This window comes from Penicillium riverlandense, assembly GCF_028828495.1.
Source record: "Penicillium riverlandense strain IBT 135883 chromosome Unknown utg000003l_segment0_segment0, whole genome shotgun sequence".
Taxonomy (NCBI): domain Eukaryota; kingdom Fungi; phylum Ascomycota; class Eurotiomycetes; order Eurotiales; family Aspergillaceae; genus Penicillium; species Penicillium riverlandense.
In genome coordinates, this window is record NW_026643196.1 from 3286757 (window position 1) to 3311933 (window position 25177).

The 25177-nt window shown below is 47.1% G+C and overlaps 6 protein-coding genes across 6 annotated transcripts; 2 read left to right on the top strand and 4 right to left on the bottom strand.

Annotated features, from left to right (window-relative positions):
- Positions 1 to 2790: 2790 nt before the first annotated feature.
- On the top strand, positions 2791 to 4031 carry N7474_004978 (pepsin-like aspartic protease; the record flags this gene model as incomplete). Its single annotated transcript, XM_057196393.1, has 2 exons — positions 2791 to 3643; positions 3694 to 4031. 2 exons carry the CDS (start codon positions 2791 to 2793, stop codon positions 4029 to 4031), a joined length of 1191 nt encoding a protein of 396 aa, XP_057053789.1.
- Positions 4032 to 6097: 2066 nt separating this feature from the next.
- Positions 6098 to 12312, bottom strand: N7474_004979 (uncharacterized protein; the record flags this gene model as incomplete). The annotated part of the gene is made up of 3 exons (XM_057196394.1): positions 6098 to 6310; positions 7973 to 8198; positions 12251 to 12312. The coding sequence occupies 3 exons, from the start codon at positions 12310 to 12312 to the stop codon at positions 6098 to 6100; spliced, it is 501 nt and encodes a 166-aa protein (XP_057053790.1).
- Positions 12313 to 12875: 563 nt separating this feature from the next.
- N7474_004980 (exonuclease/endonuclease/phosphatase family protein) lies at positions 12876 to 13610 on the bottom strand (the record flags this gene model as incomplete). Its single annotated transcript, XM_057196395.1, has 2 exons — positions 12876 to 13442; positions 13503 to 13610. The coding sequence occupies 2 exons, from the start codon at positions 13608 to 13610 to the stop codon at positions 12876 to 12878; spliced, it is 675 nt and encodes a 224-aa protein (XP_057053791.1).
- A 217-nt stretch (positions 13611 to 13827) lies between these two features.
- On the bottom strand, positions 13828 to 14532 carry N7474_004981 (uncharacterized protein; the record flags this gene model as incomplete). The annotated part of the gene is made up of 1 exon (XM_057196396.1): positions 13828 to 14532. The coding sequence occupies one exon, from the start codon at positions 14530 to 14532 to the stop codon at positions 13828 to 13830; it is 705 nt and encodes a 234-aa protein (XP_057053792.1).
- A 2191-nt stretch (positions 14533 to 16723) lies between these two features.
- Positions 16724 to 17884, bottom strand: N7474_004982 (uncharacterized protein; the record flags this gene model as incomplete). The annotated part of the gene is made up of 1 exon (XM_057196397.1): positions 16724 to 17884. One exon carries the CDS (start codon positions 17882 to 17884, stop codon positions 16724 to 16726), a length of 1161 nt encoding a protein of 386 aa, XP_057053793.1.
- A 3299-nt stretch (positions 17885 to 21183) lies between these two features.
- N7474_004983 (RICIN domain-containing protein) lies at positions 21184 to 22092 on the top strand (the record flags this gene model as incomplete). The annotated part of the gene is made up of 1 exon (XM_057196398.1): positions 21184 to 22092. One exon carries the CDS (start codon positions 21184 to 21186, stop codon positions 22090 to 22092), a length of 909 nt encoding a protein of 302 aa, XP_057053794.1.
- Between the last annotated feature and the right edge of the window lie 3085 nt (positions 22093 to 25177).

Below are 25177 nucleotides of genomic sequence, written 5' to 3' on the forward strand. Positions count from 1 at the left end.
GTAGAGTATGTAGAGCTGATAGTGTATTTGATTATCTTGTTTCGAAGCTCAAATAGTAAGGCGAGGAAACGAGAATAGGCGTCTCTCGGCTTTGAATCTTCTATAAGCTTGTTAGCTGTTGTCTCTAGCACGAATTTGCAAACGATTAACCTAATAGAGAGGCCATAGAACTATGCCTTGAGGCCGCGAGATATTCCAAATCATAATCTGTATTAGGCATATTAATCTAGTGATTTGTCCGCCTAGCTACCGAGGTCATGTAGTTTTGTATTTTTGTTAAGAAGGCCACCTGGCGGTCACAGGTGAGTTGTGGGCAATAATAAGAGAACCTAGACCCGACGTGGCGCAGCCGGGCCGTCAGAAACCCATCGCTTACATCGCTTGAATAGTCCCCCTTTTTTTTTACCCGCCCCTATTTATACATTTGATCCCTTATAACTAAAACATTCTAGTAGTCAGTATGTTGCCTACCATGGACAAAATTAGTATTTGGATCTACACACGAATATCTTATCTCAATTAAACTCAGCTTGATTCTCCATTCCCCTTTCCTAGAATTAGTGAACTAATCAATAATTTATCTGATCCAAATCTGCACACCCTCAATGCCATATAGTCACGAATTCATAGTCTTTGACACCGGGGCTGAGGGCTGACTATTGGACGTATCCTTTCCTTTTCGTAGCGCCAGAGCAGGAAAAGGACGGTCATGAGCACAGAGCCACGTATTATAATTAGAGAGAGTCACCGTATTGATACCGCTACGGGAATATTGATATTCCGTGTCGATTCTTGATATAGACTAGTGTGTCTTGGCAGTGGGGCCGGAGAATCAATCGAAGAGTGTAGGTGGTCGCACCAGTTTCGAGACGCACTGTATGGGATTGCATTCACGCGAGTCTGGACAGGGTCCCTAGAGCAGATCGTGTTAGCTGCAGTTAGTGTCACATTGGAGTGAACACGGCCAACACAAATGATGTACCCCATACCCCAATTTGCTACAAAATTTGAGCACCATGACGCAGCTACGGTTAACGTCACGCGAATCTAGACACCATCGATTCAAAAAATTGTGTCATGTTAGCTACAGTACAATTTGGATCATAGAGTCTGACAAAGTCACCTCGGTGGCGTCCTTGAGCCATCCCTGCCGTTCAACGGCGACTGTCAGCACTGCAACGCTACAGTTGGATCACACGGAGACTGTCCGAGTTCACCTCTACCATGTAAGATTCATCCCTGCCGTTCAACACTGGATGTCTGTTCTACAATACTGCAGTTGGATCACACGGGTCTAGCCGAGTTCATCTGCGCGGCGTGTTGGATCTATCCTGCCGTTCACACGTGACACTCAGTACCGCAACTGCGATTGGATCAGACGAACCTGGCCCAGTTCACTTGCGTGGGGCGTGTCCACCCTGCCGTTGAACATTAGCTATACGTGCTGCAACTGCAATCTGATCCCATGAGTGTGGCTGTGTTCGCCTGCACCGCAGTGAGTGCGTCCCTGCAGTTCAACGGCAAACTATCAACACTGCTATGCTGTTTGCCTTTGTTAGCGGCGTTCAACGCGGCCCTTTTCTCTTTTCAACCATTTATGCGTGTTATTAAACCCTATTCTGCGCTCAGAGTGAAATATAGCAATTATTGTGCTATTTGTTGAAGTTCAACAGTGGGCTAAGCCAGACACATGTTAAGTAATATAGTTCGTTTCTGATTTACAGAATTGGGTCCTTTCCGTCAGGCAAATCGACTGTGCGCTTGAAACGTCACAGGCCCAGCATGTTGAACACAAACGTCTTTAACGCTAGTTTAACAGATATCTATAGAGATATGAACAGCTGTCCTTTCTTTTTTAGTAGAGGTCGCTGCCCTACAAAGGAAATGAAATGGCCCTCATTATCGACAACCTAGTGAACATAATCAATGGTGAACAGAAAATCTTGAGCAGCCAATCATGGTCGGGCTTAGTTAACTTGGCTAGGCACGTAATTGGTCCTAAGTCCAACATCTTCATAATAGATCCGACCCGTGTTGAACAGAAGAGCAGTATACAACACGGCCATAACCAGGTGAACTTAGATAGGTTTTGTGATGCAAACTGCATCTAGAACAGAGGGGATATAGTCAAACATGAACAAATTTTGCAATCAATGTTGAACAGAAGAGCGTATATAATACCGGAGTTCGTAGATAAAATTGGCTACAATCGTGTTTAACAAATGCGGCTGCGTTGGCTGACCAATTTGTGAGATTCTTTCGTCACCGATGTTTAAATTTGCACCTGGGAGTTATTGAAAGAGGCCAATTTTGTCTCACTAGAGATAGCAGCAGCCGCCTTGCGTGAGCCTTTTCAATAGGGCACTAGAAATGAAAAATTTTAACTTTGTTGTCCCAAGCGTTGTGAGTCATCCCATGCGTTGTTCAACAGACAATGAGAGGAGGCAGGAGAATACCTAGATTGATATTGATAATTGTCAGATTATTCCAAGCTGGATATTACGGGTATTCTACTTTCTTTCTGCCGCCCTATGAACTGGGACCCTACCGATTTTGCTCTTTCTCTGTGACATCTCTGATCTACAGCGTCATTAGCCCGGACAGTATTTCACACAATACATCAGGCCAGATATTTCCGTTTTCTTTTTTTTTGTCTGGCTCAGTACTGTATATTTTCTCGGACAGTAAATATATGTTTGTATCATAAGGGAACCTTGACTGCGGCTGCTTCTCACAATAGCCAACATTTTCTACACAATCATCTGTATATTCTTCACTCGAAACATTATCATGGTTGTCTACAGCAAGGCGACGGCTGCTTTGACCCTCGCTATGGCCGCGTCTGCTATGCCGATCGATTCATCTCGTACCTCGAAGTCCAAGACCTTCTCGGTCAATCAGGTGGCTAGGAAGCATTTTGGTCCCAGGAAGGTCAACCTTGCAGGCATGTACGTCCATGCTCTTGGAAAGCATGGTGCCGAGATCCCCGACAACATCCTTGCCGCAGTTGAGAATGGCTCAGTCATAGCCACTCCTTCGGCCAGTGACGAGGAGTATGACTGTCCTGTTACCATTGGTAACACTATTATGAACCTTGACTTTGACACTGGCTCGTCCGATCTCTGGGTCTTTTCAACGGAGCTCCCCGCCTCAGCGCAGACTGGGCACAGCATCTATGACCCAAGCAGCGCTACCCCTCTCAGTGGCTACACGTGGAACATTTCGTATAGTGACGGTAGCTCTGCTAGTGGTAATGTCTTTCAAGACACTGTTACTGTTGGTGGTGTACAGGCAACTAGTCAGGCCGTTGAAGCCGCTGAGCAGGTCAGCAAGCGGTTCGTGTCAGACAGGAACAATGATGGTATCTTGGGCCTGGCTTTCAGTTCTATTAATACTGTTCTTCCTCAGCAGCAGCTGACTTTTTTTGATACTGTCAAGTCGCAGCTCGCGCAGCCCCTCTTTGCTGCTTGCCTCAAGCACAACCAGCCTGGCGTCTATGACTTCGGATTCATCGATCAGACGAAGTTCACCGGCTCACTAGCCTATACACCGGTCGATAGCTCTCAAGGGTTTTGGATGTTCAGTGCCGACAATTATACGATTGGCAGTGCCGCAGCTGGATCTTCTATCTCAGGGATTGCTGGCAGGTGACTCCCTCTTCTATTGGCTTACTCACGCTAATCTGCAAACTAGACACTGGAACCACCCTGCTGCTCCTCGACACTAGCATTGTATCTGCCTATTACCAGCAAGTTACCGACGCCAAGAATGACCCGCAGGTTGGAGGTTACACTTTCCCTTGCTCTGCCGAGCTACCAGACTTCAGCATCTCTGTCGGTAGTTATCAAGCCGTTGTCTCCGGTTCTTTTATTAACTACGCGCCCGTCTCCTCTGGCAGCACTACCTGCTTTAGCGGAATTCAGGGCAATAGCGGCATTGGTTTCTCTATCTTCGGTGACATCTTCCTCAAAAGCCAGTATGTTGTTTTCGACTCTATCGGTCCGCAGATTGGCTTTGCCCAGCAGACATAGGCCGGCCGAGACAACTCCCCAGAAATTATTTCTCTTATGAGGCACTTTGATCTCAATAGATAGACCAGCCTTTACCTCCACGAGGTGGCTTGGGCGCTAGCTTGGTTGGCTTATTTATCAGCCTAGTGATGCAAACATCACTGATGGTTATGTTTGTTTGTACTCATCACGTGGCATCCAGTACGATTTGGGTCGTCGTTCCGAACGACGTAGATGCCTATCGAAAGACGATTCTTTCCTGGCAGCCGAGCACTATAGCTAATAATTTCTCACCTGTCCAGACCAGTGCCACAAAACAAAACAAAACCACCACTAAGTCCTTGTTTTAAACCTAATAGAAACCAAGCAATGCACTAATTTGAATACTGAAATCGGGGTAGTATCATCATTCAAGCTATGAAAACGTTCACCTCGGGGAACGAGAAGATGTGAATAAACCAACATCCCATCCCTCAAACAGACTGAGGTGATTAGGCTGACAGACGTTGTCCAGTCAAAGCACGCGTCCCTGCCAAGACGGATGGAAGCGTCCAGTCACATGACTCCAACATCGAGGCTGGCAGGTCAAATTTTAGTACCGCCGGGTTTCTTTGTTTGCTATGGAGACTCCAATCGCTAAGGCTGGGGTCGGGGTCGGGACTTTGCATGGTCTCAAAAATGGTCGCGGGCTTCCGGGCTCTTTCTCTCAATGAAGCCTCCAAGGTCTAGCAAACAAAGAGAACGAGCACTGCGAATTGGCCATTTAATTCCATCGCATCACCCCACCTCCTCCCCCTGGACACATGCACTGAATAAATTTTTTCAACGTGTTTGGGTCTCAGTTACCAGCCATGACAACGAAAACCTCCTTGCGGCCGCTGCGGCCGCTGTGCCCGATCGAGAAAGGCTCTTTCTCCCAACCGCAGACACCACGTTCATTATGTCGAAAGCGACGGAATGTCTCTCTTGCTTGTACAGAGTGTCACCGAAAAAAGACCAAGGTCAGAACTAATGAATTCGTTCTATCCCAGTGCTAATAGGGACTAGTGTTCTGGTACGACTCCATGCGCGAACTATACAACGAAAGGTTGTCGATGCATCTATGATCATAGCAGTGATCGCAGGCGCAAATCTTATAGCGCCACATTGCGTCAAGCACTGCTCTACGCCGTGGTTAAGCTTCGTTCTGGAAACCCGGGTAACGTGAAATCATTCATTCTAAAAATCCGGAGCTTGCAGACCGACCGAGATGGAGAACTTTTTCTCCTTCAGGAGAGCGGGCTGTCTAATGTGAGATGACAGCTGGGCGGGATCAAGGGGGCTTCCTACGGGCATGACCACTTGTACACAAATGGCGATTACTGGATTGTGTCTGAGCAACGTATGCTTTTTCTCCTCCTATTTGCAGTATCTATGGTCTGAAAAATGTACGTATGGCCTTGATCTGGAGGGTGTTGGGTCTAATCTTCTGTAACACGCTGGCAAATATAACTTGTTTTGGTATAGCTTCATTTGAAGGCTTTGCAGGGGTGGAATGGGTAGTTACGAGTTCATCGCCTTATCTACCCCCTTATCAGTGGTGACGCGAGGGTGGGTCATGAGTTGAACCCCCATAATAGGAAAGAGCATTTTCTCGACTATTAACGTGTCGAAATCGCCGAGTGAACGTGTTGTTCCGTGTCTATCGAATGTTTTGTAGTTTATTTAATCCTTAGAACGAAGTGCGGGCACAAATTGGCTTTCTAAAACAGAGGAAAATCTCTGGTCCGGATGCTTGCTAAGTTGTTCCGAGAGTCTCATATGGATATATATATCTCTATATCGGCCGGTGGCAGCGACAAGGATAACAAATACTCCAGAAAGAGGTCCACTAACTTACACGGACCATATAAAGCAGACATCTCGTAACTGCGATCCGAGAGCCTGGGTCATTGGCCTGCTTCTGACTGGCCAATGACCAGTTGTTACATTGCTTGGTAACTACCGCGTGTCTCCAAATGCAGTTGTCTGTTTCATCTCTGCGATTCAATCGGTCGGCAGTTCGTAGTTCATAAGTTGCCTCGCATGTAAATGGCGATAGCTAAATTTTATCTCCACACATTGGGTTCGCGTCCGTGAGCAGATGCCGACAGCTGGATAAGCAACTGGATCTCTCCAATGATTTCGGTGATAAGATAGGGATCGGAGGCCGTGGCAACGTTCGCACCGGAGCTCACCGTCTCTCGGATTAGTGAAGAGGGCGATCTCGTCGAAAGGGTACTCAGGGGGAGAATCTTGCGCAATTCCGGAATACTGAGGTCCTAGACGACCGGCGCTATACTCATCGCCACTACAGACGAGCGGCCGCAGTAGGTTTCTTGATCTATTTCGATTGAGCAGTTTACGCTTTTGATTGTGGGTCACATACCGAGAATGTATCCAGAGTCCAGTACCACGCAGCCAGCGCATCTTTATGTGCAAGCTTGTGGGTACAGTAGTGGGTATCGTCTGACAGGATTATGGCTTTTTGACAACTCACGGCGTGTCTTGGGCGATATAGAGCATATGAGTCTTTCCAACGATTCCATCAATGCTATTTTCTATAGCTACTATACCTTTCGGCAGGGACCCCACTTAATGCTGCAGGGGGTAATGCCATTTGAGCGATCTGCCTCGAAGTAGCCCGCTCGCACTACGCCCAAAATGTGTTTGCCTTTGTTAGCGGCGTTCAACGCAACTTTCTTCTCCTCTCAACCATTCATGCGTGTTGCCCAACCGTATTTTGCGCTCAGAATGAAATATAGAAATTATTGTGCTATTTATTGAAGTTCAACAGTGGACTAAGCCAGGCACATGTAAGTAATCTAGTTCGTTTCTGATTTACTGAACCGGGTTGTTTCCGTTAGGCAAAACGTCTGTGCGCTGGAGTTGTCATAGGCCCAGCATATTGAACACAAACGTCTTGAATGTTAGTTTAACCGATATCTAGAGAGACATGAGCAGTTGACCTTTTTTTTCAGTAGGGGCCGCCGCCCCTGCAGAGGAAATGCAATGGCCATCATTATCGGCAACCTAGTGAACAGAAAATATTTAACTAGGGTCGTGCTTAGGTTAACTTGGCTAGGCACGTAATTGGCCCTAACTGCTGCATCTTGAAATAGATACGACCCGTGTTGAACGGAAGAGCAGTATCCAACACAGCCCCAGCCAGGTGAACTTAGATAGATCTTGTGATGCCAACTGCATCTAGAACATAGTGGATACAGTCAAACGTGAACAAAAACTGCGGTCAATGTTGAACAGAAGAGCGTATTTAATACTTTGGAATTTACTAAGGAAAGGGAATATTCTTCGTCCATGTAGCTCAGGCATCGGTGGCGAGCTTCTTTTCGTATTAGAAACTTATCTAATGGTGAGGGCTATCAAAAGATACAGGGATACTGTACCAAAAACCATCTCCTGTAGAGAAGGAAGTCGCAGCTGCGGGAAAGAGATGTCATTCTTATTCGCCCTTCTACTCTTTTCAGTTATCAACGTGGTGTTGGCTGGGCGTACAGTGATCTACATTTGGAGAACGGAGCCCAATTTTCCAGCACATCGGCGCTGCCCATCGCTGGGGCTGGGGGATAGCCAGTGGAGTGCTTGATAATGACTGGTCAGCCCTGGGCCGCCCTAGATTGTGCATTAGCGAAGGATGTGATCACGACCTTACTTACAAGGTCATCCTCCCGGGGGCGGGTTTAGTGACAAACGTATGTAGTCGTCCATTTAGCATCCTCATTACTAGCTGTATGTCAAAACCGTAATGACTACAGAGGTGAACTCGACTAGAATGGGTTGATTCAACTGCAGTGCTGCAGTACTGATAGTAACTTGTGACCGGTATAGATGAATCCAACACGGTAGAAAATGGGGTGATCCAACTGCGGCGTTGTAGTGCCGATAGTTAGTGTTCAACGGCAGGGATAAATCCAGCACGCCACACAGGTGAACTCGGCCGGGTCCGTACTCAACTGTGGCGAGTACGGATAGTCACTGGTGAACGGCTGGAATGAATCTGACATGCCAGGGAGGTTAACGGCCAGACCGGTGTGAACTGCAATCTTGTAGCGTAGATAGCCAATGTTGAAGGGCAGGGATGAAACTACCACGGTGGAGGTGAACTCAGCCAGGCTCAGGTGAACTTCTGACTTGTCTCGTGTGATAAAACTGCAGCAATGTTGCAGTGAACACAATAAATGGCGAACAAAGGATCAGCCAAGTTTACCTGATGTGAGCCGTTTTAGGTGCTACTCCTCTGTTTACCAGAGGTTGCATCGACGGTGGTGCAGCTGCGGGATGGCATCACACGAGTCTAGACTCACCAACTCTGTTCAACATTGGATATGCAGGGCAATATGAACGGTGATCTGTATGCACCTATATACACAGGATAATGTCTGGCGGTGGGGCCTCGCCTATCCGGGCTACGGCCGATTTCGTGAGGGCGCTCAGCTTCCTACTCAGTGAGTAGATCTCAGAACGGGCCTAACAATACGACCTTGATGGATAATATCTAGGAGTCTCTTTAGTCACTCGAGTTCCATAATCAGACCCCTATTATCCGGATACCTTGCATGACCCATGTGATTCAACTTAGTCTGAAGGAGCTTCTAAGCACAATAGAGGCAAATCCAAACAATGACACAGAAAAGATGGATTAGTCTAAGGATCAGGATGAAAACTACACGGAGGTCGTTTGTAATCTGAACAAGGTTAAATATATTCACTATACTTTGCCAATGTGAAGGGCTAAAGCGAGACTTGATTCAATCTAGCTAGGACACGAACTATTTACCAAAAGCTCACAGAAAAGAAAGGGATCAGGGCGATGCGGCGTAGATATACTACTCCAGCCAACCGGGCGATTTATATAGTCCGTTTTCTAAGCCGGCCGGGCGCCTATATAGTCCGCTTGAGCGCTACTGATTAGCTGGCTCTTGGGGGACGCGCGTGCCTATACGAGACAGACATCGGGACCTGGCCCGTTACAACTTGCAGATAATACCTCCAAGTAGCCCGAAATCCCCAGATGATCTATAGTGAGGAAGGATAACTACTAGAAGAGAAGTTCCTGATACCGGGGGAAACAGAGATATTTATGTCCAAGTTGACTCTCCCTGAGGGTGGCTGTGTATATGACAAGGGGCTGATGATTGGGGAAACTGAGGATGGGTGGAACTGAGGATGGGGTAAGCAGGAGGCAGGTTAACCTGCGCGAGGTTACGTGAACTGATGAAGTCAGTGAGGAGCGTGATTATGGCTATTAAATTCATCTGCCTGATTTGTATAGTATATCGCAGGCCCGAGGGTCGTCCCGATTATTTCTTTTAGGAAGTCATTTGTTTTGTGAGTTCAGGAGCGAAAGAAGCATCGAGATTTATCTCCAACGATGCCGCAGGCAAGGATAACGTAGCGGAGCGAAGCTCCGCGAAATGTCCCGGGGAAAATTCGATACCTCCGGGAAGTCGGACCACAATCAATCGATGATCCCCTCAACCCTCCACTCCCCGCGAGGTACCTCGAGACTCTCCCGTGGGGCGAGGGGGAACAGTCGGTGATTTTCATCAACGACAAATGCAAAAACTCAGTTAAATTGCTCCATTGACATGACGGGGGAATCTCCATTACATGAGAGCCATGGGGTGGTCAGCTATTCCATGTCGATTTCCGGGAAGGCAGGCCATGTGCACAAAGGTAATTAATAATTGTCCTCTAAGTAGCCACCTGTCTATCAAGCGCAATCTATTAGTGATTATGCTTTTGTGGCTACACGCTGCCTAGCCCCACCACACTAAAAGATAGTGGTTTTCTATACAGAACTGGAACGGAACAAATAGGGGCTACAGTGGTGTTGCAAAAGTCTGCGTCCCTAATTTTACCGCCTTTTCTGACCGCCCCCTACTAGCCTGACCGCCTAACCTCCCTAAATCGCGTTGCGTTCACCTATATTTCGAATCTACGCGTTTACCTACCTAATTATGCCTCCTACGCGTAGTGAACGCGCTCTCCCTGCTTGGAGGTCTCCTGTACGCCCTCCTATCCGTCGACGGAACCATGAAATCGACTACTTTACGCGTACAAAGCTTGTTGAGCTCAAAAAAGTGGCAGGATGGACCTACAAGCAAATCCATGCACAATATCGCTCGATTCCAATTAGTACTATTAAGTCAACTATCGCAAGGGAATCTAAGCGTATAGATAATCAGTCTATACAGCGATCAGGGCGCCCTCGCAAGCTTGATAGTGAGGATAAGGAGAAGCTTTTAACTACAATTGACGATAATCCTCGCATTACCTATGATGACCTTCTCGCTACTGTCGATCATAAGGTAAAGAGGCATTCAATTTGGCGCCTTCTAGCAGAAGAGGGTAGACGGAAGTGGCTTGTGCTTGATCGACCTGCTTTAACTCCCTTTCATGCGCAAAAGAGACTCGAATAGGCTGAAATGTATGCGGGCTATACTCCTCGCGAATTTGACCGCGTTTTTTGGTCTGATGAATGCACAGTTGAGCGAGGTATAGGGGAAAGGCGAGAATATACCTTTAACCGCCCAAAAGATCAAATTCCGGAGCGTGATGTACGTGGATTGCCGACAAAGGGGAAGCAAATCAAGCAGATGTTTTGGGCTGCATTTTCTGGCTCTACACGACGTACCGGCCTTATTCCTCTATTTGGAAATCCAGAATCCGCCCGCGGAGGTATTGATCGCTTTGTTATTCGCGATTTATATATGCGGGTACTCCCTACTTTGCTTGCAAATCAAGACGCCATTTTTCAGCATGATAATGCATCAACACATACTGCGTACGTCGTACGCGAGGCTCTTGATGAACTAGGTATCGAAGTTATGGAGTGGCCAGCTAGATCACCAGATCTTAGCCCTATTGAGAATCTATGGGCGCTCTCAAAAGACAAGCTTTATAAGCTACATCCTGAACTAAAGGCTATGCCAAATAATGACGCGACACACGCGTATATGATCGATTGCGCGCAGGAATCATGGAGTGTATTAGATCTAGACATTATGAGGCACCTCTCAGAGACTATGCCGCATAGGGTACAGGCAATTATTGAGGCAGAGGGCTGGTATACTAGTTATTAGCTAGAATGTGCAAATTATAGAGAGTTTTTAGGGCGGCAGAATATTATCTAAAAGGGGTGGCAGAATAAAGGCGGTAAAATTAGGGACGCAGACTTTTGCAACACCACTGTAAAGTCGGACTACTGTAAGCTGAGAAGTGTAAATACAGTACAGGACAACTATAGTGAGATGGGTTTAGCGTGCTGCGGGCTGAATAGATACCGATCGTCTCAAACGAATTGTTTATTAGCGCGCGGCTTTGACCGATCTGATCGCCTGCGCCGCACGCCTCGTTCTCTCTGTCAATGTCCTCACAAATCTACGAGCTGGCATGCAAAACCTAGATCATCGATACCCTGCTTTGAGACTTGACAAAGACTTGGGCGACAAAAGATTCATCTGCAGAGATCTCTTATTGGCTCCCGACGCACATTGATCTACACCGCCATAACTCTCCCCTGACTGGAGTCGCGATGGATGGCACATCAACACTTCAGCCAGGGGATACCATTGTTGACGTCGAGTCCCAACCTGCAGACTTGATCAATGAGAAGAACAGCCCTTCCGCAGAGGGTTCGAATGAGCCACCTCCATCGTGGCCGAAGGTCAATCAAGACGGCACTCCAGCAGCCCCCGACGAGGACTTCCAAAGAAGCAACAACGCGGACCGATTTTCGCCCGAAAGGAAACGCAGCGAGAAGACCTGTGATCTGCTATCTGTCGAGTCCTTTAGCCGGCTGGCGAACCTGAGTATCGCTTATTACGGTCGTGATCTGGAGAATATGGAGAAGGTCCTCGAGCAGAACGGAGGTGTGCTAGACGATGCCCAGCTCTGCCACATGAGACAAACACTACAAGAGTATTGTGAGTTGAACGATTTTTACCACTCCATTCTTATTTACACCGTTACTAATTTTGGGAAAGATTCTGCGGTTCAGAACGCTCGAGAAATCGATCGCATCGTGAACGAGAAAAGAGAATATAACCCGTTCTTTGCGGAGCAGAACCTCGATAGCGCTGTGAAGTTTATGACTATCGTCGTATATTTCTTGATATTTCCAGTCATTTTCGTGGTGTCTGTGCTTTCGCTCAGGCTCAAGAGAGAGACTGACCTTTGTAAGTTGAAGAACCTGTCACGTAAAATTGTTGGGCTCCTTGCTGACCGTCACGATGAAGGGGATATCGTGGGTATTGCTCATGGCTTGAAGCGTTATCGTCCACTCGCTGCGTTCATTGCAAGGATTATCATCGCTATTACCGGAGGCATGACCCTGTTGACGCCGATGGTCATTCTTTCCTTGGTCGATCCGCCGATGCCATATCGCGTGTTGACGGTTTGCCTTTGCGTGATTGGGTTTTCTACAGCTGCTATGGTTATTTTCAGGCCGAGAACAACAGATTTGCTTGGGATAGTTGGGGCCTATACTGCTGTGTTGGTTGTCTATGTTGGATCTGCATAAGTCGACATTCACTATTCCGATTCATTCTGTGCCAAATGTGGAGATGATATGACGCCTCATCACTCTTCCCTCCAATCTTGGCATGCAAAAGGTAGGAGCCTGTTTGACTTCGTATTTAGATCTGACATTCAAAACCCCGGACTTTGATCAACCTGATAGATTCTCAGAGCATGTATGTAATCAAAAAAATGAAAAAGCCAAAAAAAGAGCAAGGGGAACTACCCCGGATGTTAAAAGGTCAATCGGTTAATTCAACAGACCCCACCCTTCATTTGCTACGAAGGTTCCTAGGAGCAAGCCCCCTAGGTTCCAACATCCGTCACATGGATGACGCTAGTCTTGTTGTTGAAAGGAAAATGAGTCAAAGCCTGCACCGCCTCGCTAACCGCCGTCATGAGTCGGTCCGTCTTCTGCTGCACCGTGCCTCCCGACGGAGTGGCGGTCAGAGTACTCGCGATTCTGGCATTGATCTCTTTCCATGGTGCGTTCTTCAGCAGAAGTCGTTCCTGATGCTTCGGGGCTGACCACGGTGCATCGAACACAGTCTCAATGGCACGGTGATCAGAGCCGTGCTCTGTCCCATGTATCGCACACTTGATCATTGAGTCTGTCAAATTATCAGAGGCTAGGACGAGGTCGATGGTCGACTCGCAGTCCCCGCTCTGTCCACCGCCGTGCCATGTCTTTGTACCTCGTTTGAGTAAGCTACTAAGAGCAAATTCGTTCATGAGGTCAATGATTGGATCCGCTTCGCCCTGTCTTCCCAGGGACATCTCGTCTCCTCCCCAGAGTTGATCATGGCGGTTAAAGTCTCCCACAACCATGACCTCCACCACAGCGCCCGTGTCTCGCCGCACCTTTGCGACTGCCTTTCTCAGGTGATCGCACGCGTCGTCCAACGCCGAGGCATTTCACCCCTCGACGTAAACTGATGCCATAAAAATCAGTCGCTCGGGGAGCCGGATGACCGCCGCCGTCAGATCCGGGGATTCTACAGCCACTTGCTCCGCTTCTATATCTTTATTGACCCAAAGCATGCTTCGGATCGCCCATCTGCCTTCCCTCCAGGTGGAAGGAACCATCTTCGTCCACTTGTGATGTCCCATCGGGGTCGTCAAAAGCCTGCCGTGAATTCTCCTCGCTTGGGGTTCTTGGATCGCTAACACCGCTGCGTCTCGAGTTTGTTCGTCATTCATCAAGCTGTCATGCACCGCGCCCTGTTTTCTCACGTTCAGTTGGATGATACGGAAGGTTTTACTCATGACGCGACGGATAGAGCTTCCGGCAGTTCTTGCTATACGATTCATGCGGGCCTCCACACGGAACGCACTTTATAACCGTTTGGTTGCAGTCGCTGTGGCGATGGCCCTCCGCGGCGCATCTTGCACACTTCTGGATGTTCTTACACTGGAATGCCTTATGTCCAATCTCCTGACAATTGTAACATTGCGTCGGTCGTGGGCGATGTTCAAAGGTGCTAGTCACGCCGGATTCTCCCCCGGCGTGGAAGAACCCGTCGGCCAGGAGCCTCCGCGCATCAGTGCCTCTGGTCAGGTAAACAACCATCGACCCGTAGGCCTTTGCGCTCTCCTTTCTGCTGAGCCACGCGATCTTAGCAACGGTGACTTCGTTCTCCTCGCTGAAGGCCGCGGTGGCTCCAGCTCGGATCTCATCTTTTTCGTCCAGAACTACAGCCTTGTTGACACTGTCGACTTTGATCGGGTACAGCTCGTCACGTAACACCCGGGCTCCTACGCCGATCTTCGCTTCTGCCACTTGCTTGACCAGCTGGTGTTCGGCTTCATCGCGACATGCTATTCGGATCCGGTGGGTGTTTTTCGGATCCACCGTGACGGCGCGACAGCGCCAGTGCGTATGCTCTTCCATCCTCCGGATCTCTGTTTCAACCGCCGCCCGGATCGGACCTGCGGACATCTTTTCATTTTCATTGTTGACCATCTTCGAGGTGTCTATCGTGCAATACAACGTGTCAGTGAAGGTGGTCGGCGTTGTGTTCGACGATGAGAGCGTTCGTATGTTGCTCGGGTAACTGGTTGGGGGTGTGCGGGCAACATCTGCATAGGACGGAGATCGCGTGGTGAGGTCTGCAGGACTGATTGCAACGCGCAAGGATTGAATTTCGCGGAGGATCTCATCGTGGCCGTTCTGGGCGCATGGCTCAGAAAGGGGTTGGGTGGACTGGATACAGTCGGAGTCGAAAACAGATTCCCCTTCATACACTCACGAATTGTTTCTCGAACCCTATCTTGAAACACGCTAATATATATTTGGCTTAGCTGTCAATCTTTCTCTTCTAAGAATAGAGGTCTTATTTTACATGACGGCAAGGTGGCGTAAAATACTGTACTTGACAGGCAACATCTTTTGTTCCCCTGCTGCTGCCTAGCTGTCGAATTTGCAGGTCCCAGACATTCCTCCATCTGAATATTTGGAGAGTCGCGAAGGGAACTTGCACAATATGGCACCGAGACTGCCCCTCTCAAAGCTACACTTGATCCGTGATATGATACAGAGCCAGTCACTAGCCACGTCTCAAATGGCTGATGCAGCTGAATGCAGCGACCGTACAATTGGTGAAGGGGACCGAGCGAACGCGAAGAAATTTTTCCCAACACTAACAAGGCAACTGATGCTCGGGATCTCTGGGCTGGGGTCTGGCGTGCAAAAGGCACTCGATCATGACCCTGAGATTGCGTCAAAATCGCTTAGAGAGCAGTTTGAGAAACTTCTCCTTCAACCGCTACTCAATCTTGACCAACTCGGCCGACAACCTCAAACCGCTGTGATAGTGATCGACGCTTTGGACGAATGTGAACATGATCAAGATGTCCGAAACATAATTCGATTACTGCCTCTTCTACAGAAGGCAAAAGCGGTTCGCCTTCGGATCTTCTTGACTAGTAGGCCTGAACTCCTAACTAGCCTTGGCCTTTCAAAGATCGCAGATGATGAATATCACGACCTAGCTCTTTATGAGATACCCGAAGAAGAGATAGAACACGACATACATTTATTCTTACTAGACCGATTTACGTGCCATTCAACTATCGACCCGGCCGGATTGCCGACCTGATTGGCTAGATGTCATCGTTCATGGGTTGAATCTGATGGCGTTAAGGGCAAAGCCATTGCTATTTATAGCTCTTCTCGCGAGATTATATACTTGTATTCATTTAATGCGAGGCGCCACGGTTTTTCCAACGCTTAGCTAAACTGGGCTAAAACACATATTTCAATATGCTAATGTCAAAGGGGAAATCATTACTATCGTAGCTCTGCTCACGAGACTGTCAATCCTGGGTTCTTCTTTGTGACCCTTTGCATTACAGGAGAATATGTCAGGGAAATTATGGCTTACGGTAAGAAATAAACACAAGCCCGATGGTCTTGCAAGTGACACCCGGATTAGCTAAGAGAGGGGAAACCAATGGCACATCGCAGGAACATGGCCAACGCACGCCGGACGGGTTCGCAAGAGACACTTGGATTAGCTAAGCGACAGGAAAACCGTGGCACGTATCGTCGGGCGAATAATGTTCGCATGCGATCTAAGTTAATTGTGGCTCTATCGGATGCAAACTCTCGTCTCCTGACGACTTCTCTCGGGCGACAGGCCACGGTTCCCCTCAATAATTTAGACCGTAAGAAAATCCCCCCTCCCGGTCCCAACTGTTTGGTTCGCTGGGGTCATGGGTGCTTGAGTTGCCCTGGCCAAGCAGGTTAGAGATGAACGAAGACAAGAAAGAGAAGACGAGAGTACTGTAAGAAGCTTTTATTTCTCTTTTATATGAACCACAGTCGAGCAAATCTCAGAACAAATCTACTAGCCCTCATTGCAAAGTTCAAGCCCTCTGCGCCTTGGTCATCACTGAGCAACAACTGCGTTGCGTGACAAGACGATGAACATCTTGTGCACGTCTCCGAAGGTGCATCTCATGTAAGAGATCCTCGCCACACATGTAACATTCCCGATCGTCCAAATGCTTCTCTCGAAAATGTCTCAAAGTTGACTTGTACTCGCTCCATTCCTTCGCTCGGCCATGGACTGGGAGCTTGGTATTGCCATAACATGGAAAACACCTTTGCGGTTTCTCCGCCGTCCTGATATGTTTTTTTAGCATGCCCAAAGTCAATCGGTATCAATGTCCGATCCCGCTTCTTCTTTGGTGTGGTAATTTCGTTCAGTGCTAAGACGATGAACATCTTCTGCATGTCTGCGAAGATGCATCTCATGTAGTAGATCTTCGTCACACATATGACATCTTCGATCCTTCAAGTGCTTCTCTCGAAAGTGTCTCACCGTTGACTTATATTCGCTATATTTCTGCGTTCGACGATGAGTTGGAAGCAGGGTGTTGCCATAACATTGAAAACATCGTCGAGGCTTTTTTGCTTTCCTGATATATTTCTCGGCTTTGCTCAAAGTAATAGCTTGCTGTGAAGGCTCGGGAGAGCTGCAGATTATCTTAGTTGGCTGTACTGTCATTGTTGTCTGTTGTTCATCGAATCCATCGCATGGCGCCGCCTGTTTGCGTCGCCCACGCAATGGCCCACCTTCGAGAACAGGACAGTATTGTGAGATCGCAGCCACAGCATCGTTTCGACGTTGCCACTCGGTCTCTAAAGAGTGTGAGATTGGCCAGGTGAACAATTTCTCGAGGAGAAATATTTGCTCTGGTAACATTTGGTCCTCTTTCCGGAGTACCTCCTTTGCCTCCTCATCGTCAACTGCCGTTCCAGATAACTGACGCTCGATGTCCCTGACAGCCTGTTTTCGATCAAACTCCATTCGTGTCTCCTTTCGCAGAATCCTTTCTAGTCGACTGAATGTGTTGGCCCTTTCGCGCGTCAATTTGTCTAAACGTGCCAGCATTTGAGCGCTGGCATCAAGCTTGCAGGTTTTTGCATGCTCTTTCATCCTCCGCGTGGCTTCCATATACTCTGGATGCACACGAAGGGATGCTCGCTGTTCAAGTGTCAAATGTCGAGGTCGTCTCTTGTCGATCCACCTGCTCATTCGGGTGATCGCGCGCATCAGGTTTTTATTAGATGCGCGGCCGTTCATGACATTTTGCATATCGGTATCAATGTGTCGTGGAAGGTAGTGATTCAAGAAAGTTTGGATATTGGCGTGCTTCATGATCAAATTTTGCTGTGCTTCACTGACCGTGTCGCTTTCATTCAACATCTTTCCTCCACCATAGCGGAAACGGTGTGCAAACATCGAATGGAGCCATCCATGAATTTCGCCGAGACTTCTCAATCGTGCAGACATGGCGCCTTGAGTCATAGGCGTTTCCCACTGGAGGAAGGCCTCTCCATCGACTATGTCTGTTTTGCAAAAGATGTATCTATCTTCGATTTCAGATTTCAAGGAAAATTATCATTAGACTGAAATATGATTAGACTGTGGAAGGCCCTCACCAGCGAGAGCGGTGAGGGCCTGACATTTGGAGGCGGGTACTGCTATGTTGGTTGGAAAGCGGAAAACCCTATCCTTTGGGATCAAAAACTGAATGCAGATAATGTCGTGAAGGCCTTGTTTAACCAGCAGCTTTTCGCCCGATTTTGCGCTCCTTTAGAACGCCTGGATTATTGAAAATTAAAATAGCTGTCAAAATCTAGACGTACGACGGTCCCACATGGAAGTGCAAATTACGAAGAAAATAAATCTCTGATTCAGATAAATCTGGGAATGCCCAACAATTTAAGGGGCGAAGTAGCTAATAACTGACTAATACGAAATAGGAAAAATTGATGAGGGGTAAAGTTCCTGTATGTGATCTGTAGGAATTCCAATTCTTGACATGACCTTGGCCATTGCGAACGCGTCGCCTGGCGCTGAGTGCGTACTGGCGGACCTGGTTAATGAAGCCAGTAATATAGTCATCAACCCGGATTTCGCGCGTCATTCTGATGTGCTGGAGCACCACCTGCGCGACCTGGGCGATTTCGTCCATGTTGGCGAGGGGTGCTGTTGATTTTGGTGTTCTCCCCCCGGACCCCCTTTAGGGAGGCAGTTTGTGTGCATTTGCACCCGTGGCGACGATCGCTGTCATTCTTCCCAATAAAATTGGTGTCGAACGATAGCGCTCGCCCTCACTTAAAATTTGAACAATTTCTCAGAGCCGTAGGGCCTTTGGTTATCAAGATATTTCAAGAATACGTTTTTGCCAAGAAAGAGTTGTTTTTCATGTTGAGATGACTATAGCTGTTATGGTATTCCTCATAGATACATTGTTAACTGCATCCGCATTGCAATTTTATTCGCGAAGGCAAATGTCCGAAGCTTATTGTGAAATGAAGGTTACGCTGGGCCAGGCTGCTGTCCATTGTCAAATGTACAAAATACGTAAGCAGGGAGATCAATGGCATCCTGATTCATATATCAGTTCCAATGTATCTATACTATCGTCAAGTAGTAAATGAGAGCTCACAATAGATCCTGCTGGACAGAAAACATAACTCCGGTCGCATGAAGAAGGCTTGCACCCTATTAGAACTGATTTTAGTCATTTATAGATTAGCACGTCTTTCATTTAACTTACCTTTCATGTCTATGCAATTTTCAAATCCCCCAGCAAATACTTTCTTGCCAGAAGTGGCTCCATAGGGGAAGTCACAACAAAAGCATGGTCCGACTGCAGCAACAAATTCAGTTACTGCAAACAGGCCAAAGACAATCGTGATGCGCATAGTTGGAAGTTAATACAGTGTATTCCGGGATTTGACTCCTTCCGGTTGTTAAGAACAAGCCAGGTCAGAAATCCCACACGAATTTGGGCCGTAGAGGGCGTTTAAATATTAGTCGAGTCAAGCGGCATGATCAGAAAAAAAGAGTCTCCATCTATGGTCCAAAGAACTCAAAGAGAAGTGCTCCAGATTTATTGTATGTCACATGTATACGGCTCGTTAATCTCATTTGCTACCAAGAGGCATGATTGCTTGGAATACAGGTAATAGCTACGTCAAAGTATTTCTATTTAATGTCATTCTCGATGACAGAATCTAGACCTCGATTTTATAAAGTTAAATTATGCGGGTAGTTAGTCTCTATCCGGCGCCCATTCGTTATATGTTGTTTAGAGTTTGTAACGAGGTCAAGAGCAAGATTTGCAAATATGCTGGACCATTCAACGAAGCAACTAAAGCTAAGGAAAGAAAGGAAAAAGGAGACTTCCCCGTGGAGGTGGAAGCTTAAGCTTAAGTATCTGCCGACAGAATCCCGGTGCAGACCCCTCCGCATTATCCACCGCCTTACCATTCGTCACATACAACAGAGTTGACAAAACCACGACTAAAGTCCCCCCACCAACCAAAAAACAACTTCCTTTCTCCACTAGAAGTCTTTACAGGTATACAAGAGTATGATTGGTTAGGTAAGGCTCAGTGTTCTATTTTTCCGTTTGCAGCTATCTTATCGGAAGAAGTTGGAAGGAACAAACGGTTGACTCAATAATCATCACCTGTCCTTAGTAGACTTTTCGACGCGACAGCCATTTGTGAATTAATTTTAAAACGCCTGGCATGATCAAGGTAGGAATTTGGCCCACGTGAGAATAAGCTACAACCTAGGCCTCGCTATGACCCGCCCGCCAAGAACCTATACTCTCTCTAGTGGCAATTCGGATCAGGGCTCATTCCAATTCTTCCGTCGCTGATTCGCCCCCGTGCGTGCTCCCGCCCCTAGCGCTCCGTCGCCCGAAGCGAAGAAGAGACGCCGCGCGCATCGGTCGGAACACCAAAAAAAAAAAAAGAAGTGGAAATAGGTGAAAATGAGAGAGAGAGGGGGGCAGCCGACCACGCTAATGAACAGATTCTTTTTTTCCCCTACTACCCTTCTTTACTTTTTACTAAATTTAGCATTTCATCCGTTAATCTAAAGTTGGAAATTGGAAGCCGGCTCTGAAATAACCAATCATATCATGCTGATGGACACTACTGTAACGCCGCGTTGGTTATTGTTGGATATATAGCCAAGAATTTCACGGAGAACGCGGCGACCGTGCCCTGGTCGAAGCAGAATATATGCTGTTTTCGTCTCATCTTGTGATCTAATATTGGCAGCTTGGAAGTACCTTGGAAATATTTTTATGACTTAACATGGTCTCGTCCGGTCTGTCGTAACTATATTTTACTCGGAGACTTCTACCGCTAAACAAAAACTAAACAGCATAGCTTTACCAAGGTAGCGTTTGCTTTCCTAGACCACGCTATCGTCAACGCCAGTGAAAATGCCATACAGCGTCTTACTTTTCAATCAATCACATGTTGGTGATATCTTCGTCACCTTTATTGGTCAGTATATGATGGCCCAGAAGGATCGATCTGACGCCGCTTTGAACATGAAATCATTATGATCTGGATTTTTGACGGCAATTTTCTCAGAATGATGCATGACAAAGTACACTATTTTAGATTGCCCTTACTGTGATGTCGTACTTATTTACTAAAAGTCTATTAATTTTGTCTATAAAAGCTTGTTTGCTTCAGGTAGATCGCTCGAAATAACCTTCTTCCAATTTCTGAGATTAGCTGCGACTTTATTATTGAACACTTTCAACTTTTGTTCTTCTACTGAAGGCCAACATGACGGAAGTTACCGACCGCAATGACCGACGCGCTGAAGTCGCAGCCGGTGGTTGGAGTATTGCTTGGGGAGATCTTATCAATGAATGGGATGTAGTTGAGCTTATTATATCCGCCTTTATTCCCACTGGCTCTGTCGCGATATGGGTATCCCAGCAGACCGAAGCTCAACTGCAGAAGTTTCAACAAAGTTTGAGAGATGTCTCCGATGATGTCGTCAATCAGGCGACGAAATATTTGACCGATTTATTGCAAAATAAGCGCTCTGGGGAATGGGAGATTGATGGATTAGGAGTCAAAGCTGGAATCGTCACATACCACCGCCACATGAAGTTGCCGTTTGGTGTCAAGACTCCGCTACCAAACAACCATCAACCGTACATTGGTTTACGCGTTACCAAACCTTTGCCACCAAAAGGGGCCCCAGCAACAGCGGAATCGGGATCTATGGACGGCAAATCATGGTACAAAATTAAGAATGCAACGAAGCCTGGCATGGCGCTTGACGTTGTCAATGACGGAAATCAGCAACACGATGGTAGGGTGCAAATGGCCGCAGATGGAAACTTCAGTGGTCAGTATTGGCAGTTTCGTCCATCCAAAACCAGCCCTGGAGCCTACAATCTCTGCACTATGTGGCTTGGAACCAAGATGTTCTTGGACGTTTATGGTGACGACAAAACACGGCCGCATCTGGCCGCGGCTGGTAACTTCTCTGGACAACAATGGCATGTTATAAGCCAAGGAAATGGAGCTTGGAAGTTGTCAAACTCGTATTCTGGCAGCTTGGTTCTTGCAGTCGATGAAAATGGGAGTCAGTTACATCTAATAAATTCCCAGGCTTCTCCTACGGCGCAGTGGAACCTGCAGCTTATGAGGTCAATCACAGAGAGTGGATTTGAACTTTAGGACGTTTTAACTGGATTTAATTGACTCGAGATTTTCAATCCTATTCACCATCATTTTGTCATTATTGATGGCTTTTATGAAATGCGTGAATGACTCCACAGTATTGCGCGTTACAACTCTTATCTACCACACTAGTGTTTAAAGCTCGGCCGTTCGCTAACGGATTTGTATCTTTACCGTCTTCATATACGTCCAGTACTGGGCATTCATGGCTGAACACACACCGAAGTCATTCTAGGATGTACCTGTGATTGGATAGCAGAATACGCACTATATTTTATCGCACCAGTCAGAGTCTTATGAAGGATGTCGACAACCAATGCCAGCCAACTCCCAATGTCGTCTTCTTTCGAGGCTTCGTAGCAACCAGCAACGGCGATAGCGCAAGAGTACAATAATGGCTTATCAATATTCCCAGGCCTTGTCCACTATTGAAAGTCTTGCGTGTCACTTTTAAGAACATCCACTACTTCCCCATTTATATCAAATATATATCATAATTTCCGTAAACGAAGGCTTTTTTCGATCGACCCAAAGCTTCTGGACTATTATCCCGCAATATATAAGGTCTAAGACCGACGGGGGTACCTGTGAAGACTCCATGGGCCAATTGGCACCCAAGTTTACGACCAGAAACGCAGCTTAGAACAGCCAAGATAGTTCCAGCTGATTGTTTAGGCAATGAGGAATGCCAAACAGCAGCCTTATGAAGTCTGAATGGATGTCGCTGTCGGGGTCTTCTTCATAGTAGTTCCAGTTACGTTTAATGAAGGCCTTGAGTTCGGCGAAAAATTCTTCAATGGGGTTCAGGTCCGGTGAGTACGGCGGCAGATAAACCAGTTTTACTCCTGCGGCGGCACACATCTGCCCAATCCGCTCAGTATAGTGAAATGACGCATTGTCCATAATCAGTACGAATTTCGGCTCCGGCCACTTTACACAGTGCTGAAGAAGCTGATCGATAAAGTCCTCGAACCAAGCTGAAACCGTAGAGCCGCGGAAGTCACGCGAGAGGACGATCCCATCCTGGGCATATGTAGGCAATATCTGATACCGCTCATCGCGGTGGAACTGTGATACCTGCACAGGGGTCACGCCAGTGGTGACTAGCCTATCCGTCTGAACCAGATCCGTTTATCACACCCAGATTCATCAACGTAAACAAGGTGGTATGATTAAAAGTCTGACAAATTATGAACATAAAACTCTCGTAATTCTGCGTTTTGCTCTTTGGCCCTCTGTCGAGCTGTCTTCTTGGACCACGCTCGGGAAGCGAGAACCCTCCTGAGGCTAGATGTTGTTGCTAGTGTGTAGAATTCATTCCATAGAAAGACGACCATCTCATCGAGGTAGAGACCGGGCTTTTCGAGTAGATGGTGGCAGAGTGCTTCTAGCATCGGCGGTGTTATGCTTCGTCTCCTACCAATACGATTTGCAGGGGCGTGGACGCTACCAAAGAGCCGTAAGTTCCTGCGAACGTTTTTAATTGTACGGTCGCTGCATTCAGCTACATCAGCCATTTGAGACGTGATTAGTGCCTGGCTCCGTATCATATTACGAAGGAAAGTAGCTTTGACAGGGAGAGTCTCGGTGCCATATTGTGCCAGTTCTCTTCGCGAAGATCGGGACATGCCAGGGACCTTGACATTCTCTAGCTAGGCAGCAGGAGGGGCACAGAAGTTGCAGTTAAAAAGATGTTTCCTGTCAAATACAGTATTTTACGACACACTGCCGTCATGTAAAAAAAGCCTATCTATTCTTAGAATAGGAGATCGACGACTAAGCCAAATATAGATTAGTGTGTTTCAAGATAGGGTTCGAGAAACAATTCGTGAGAGTCCAAAAGGGAATCTGTTTTCGACTCAGACTGTAACTAATGCGGGCCGCTCAATTATTAACATGCGTTAAGGTCTTGGCAGTGGGGCCAGAAAAGAGTGATTGAGTGTATATCGGTCAAGCCGATTTCGAGAACGACTGTATTTGGTCTGTTGCATTTGGAGAACGGGGAACCAAGTTTCTTGGGCTTCGGCGGTGCCCAAAGCTGCGACCCGGGGAATAGTCAGCGGAGAGTATACGAATAATTGGTAAGCCCTGGGTCCGACTAGATTTCAAGCCTCTGATTTAGAAGATTATATTTTTTGACGCACGGCTCAAAGTGCAATGCTGCAGATAGCTGAACGTGAAACTATAAACGGGGTTCTAGAGCTTACACCAAAGAGCAGATGGTCATCTAGTACAGTATGATTTTAAAATGTTTGGAATTTTCGTGAAAATTATGTCAAACTATTCTGTATTCGTCACCTTTGCACGGCACTATGTTGATGAAGTCATTATTTGAGTTCAGTAGCAATACCATCGAGAGGGGATAATACGACAAACGTCTTTTGGTGAGCGTCAAGGGCTGCTTTCCTGATACACACTGAACGTGAGTGGGATAGGTGGTGGTGAAACAGCCAGGGTGATTAGATGTAATGTGCGAAAGCCCACGTTCAACGGGAACCGTTCATCAGTTAAAGGACAAGCGTTCGCGGTTCGGAAAAAATGGAGAACAATTTTGACGGACGCTGCAAGGAATTTGAGAACTTAGAAACAGCATTGAGTACAGACCTGCGAGCGCCATTCCAACCAACGAAGGTCTTAGTAACTCTGTTCTGCCATCCTCAGTTACAAGGACCCGAACGCATTGATTAAAAAGGCGAATGGTTGACTGAACCCTAACAGTACTTGTGAAAGGCTCAAAAAAACCAACAGCGCTTTCGGACTATTATTATGCTCTTAAAACTCCCTCTAGAAATCATTTTCAGTATTATTGACTGCGTAAGCAACCTCCACAAAGCTCTATTTTGGAGAGTACTGACACGTCTCAGGCGCCAGACAGCGATATTTGGACACTTTTCAACACCTCGAAGACACTGCGGCACATTGTTGTAGCACGGTTATTTTCTACAATTGAGGTTGTGTTTGAATCATTTGTACCTGTGTGTTTAAATGGTAAAGAGCTACGGGCGGACCATATTTTGAACATGTTGGAAGATTGGTCAGCCTATATCCAAGAAATGCACGTCTCTTGCTGGGAATGCGAGTC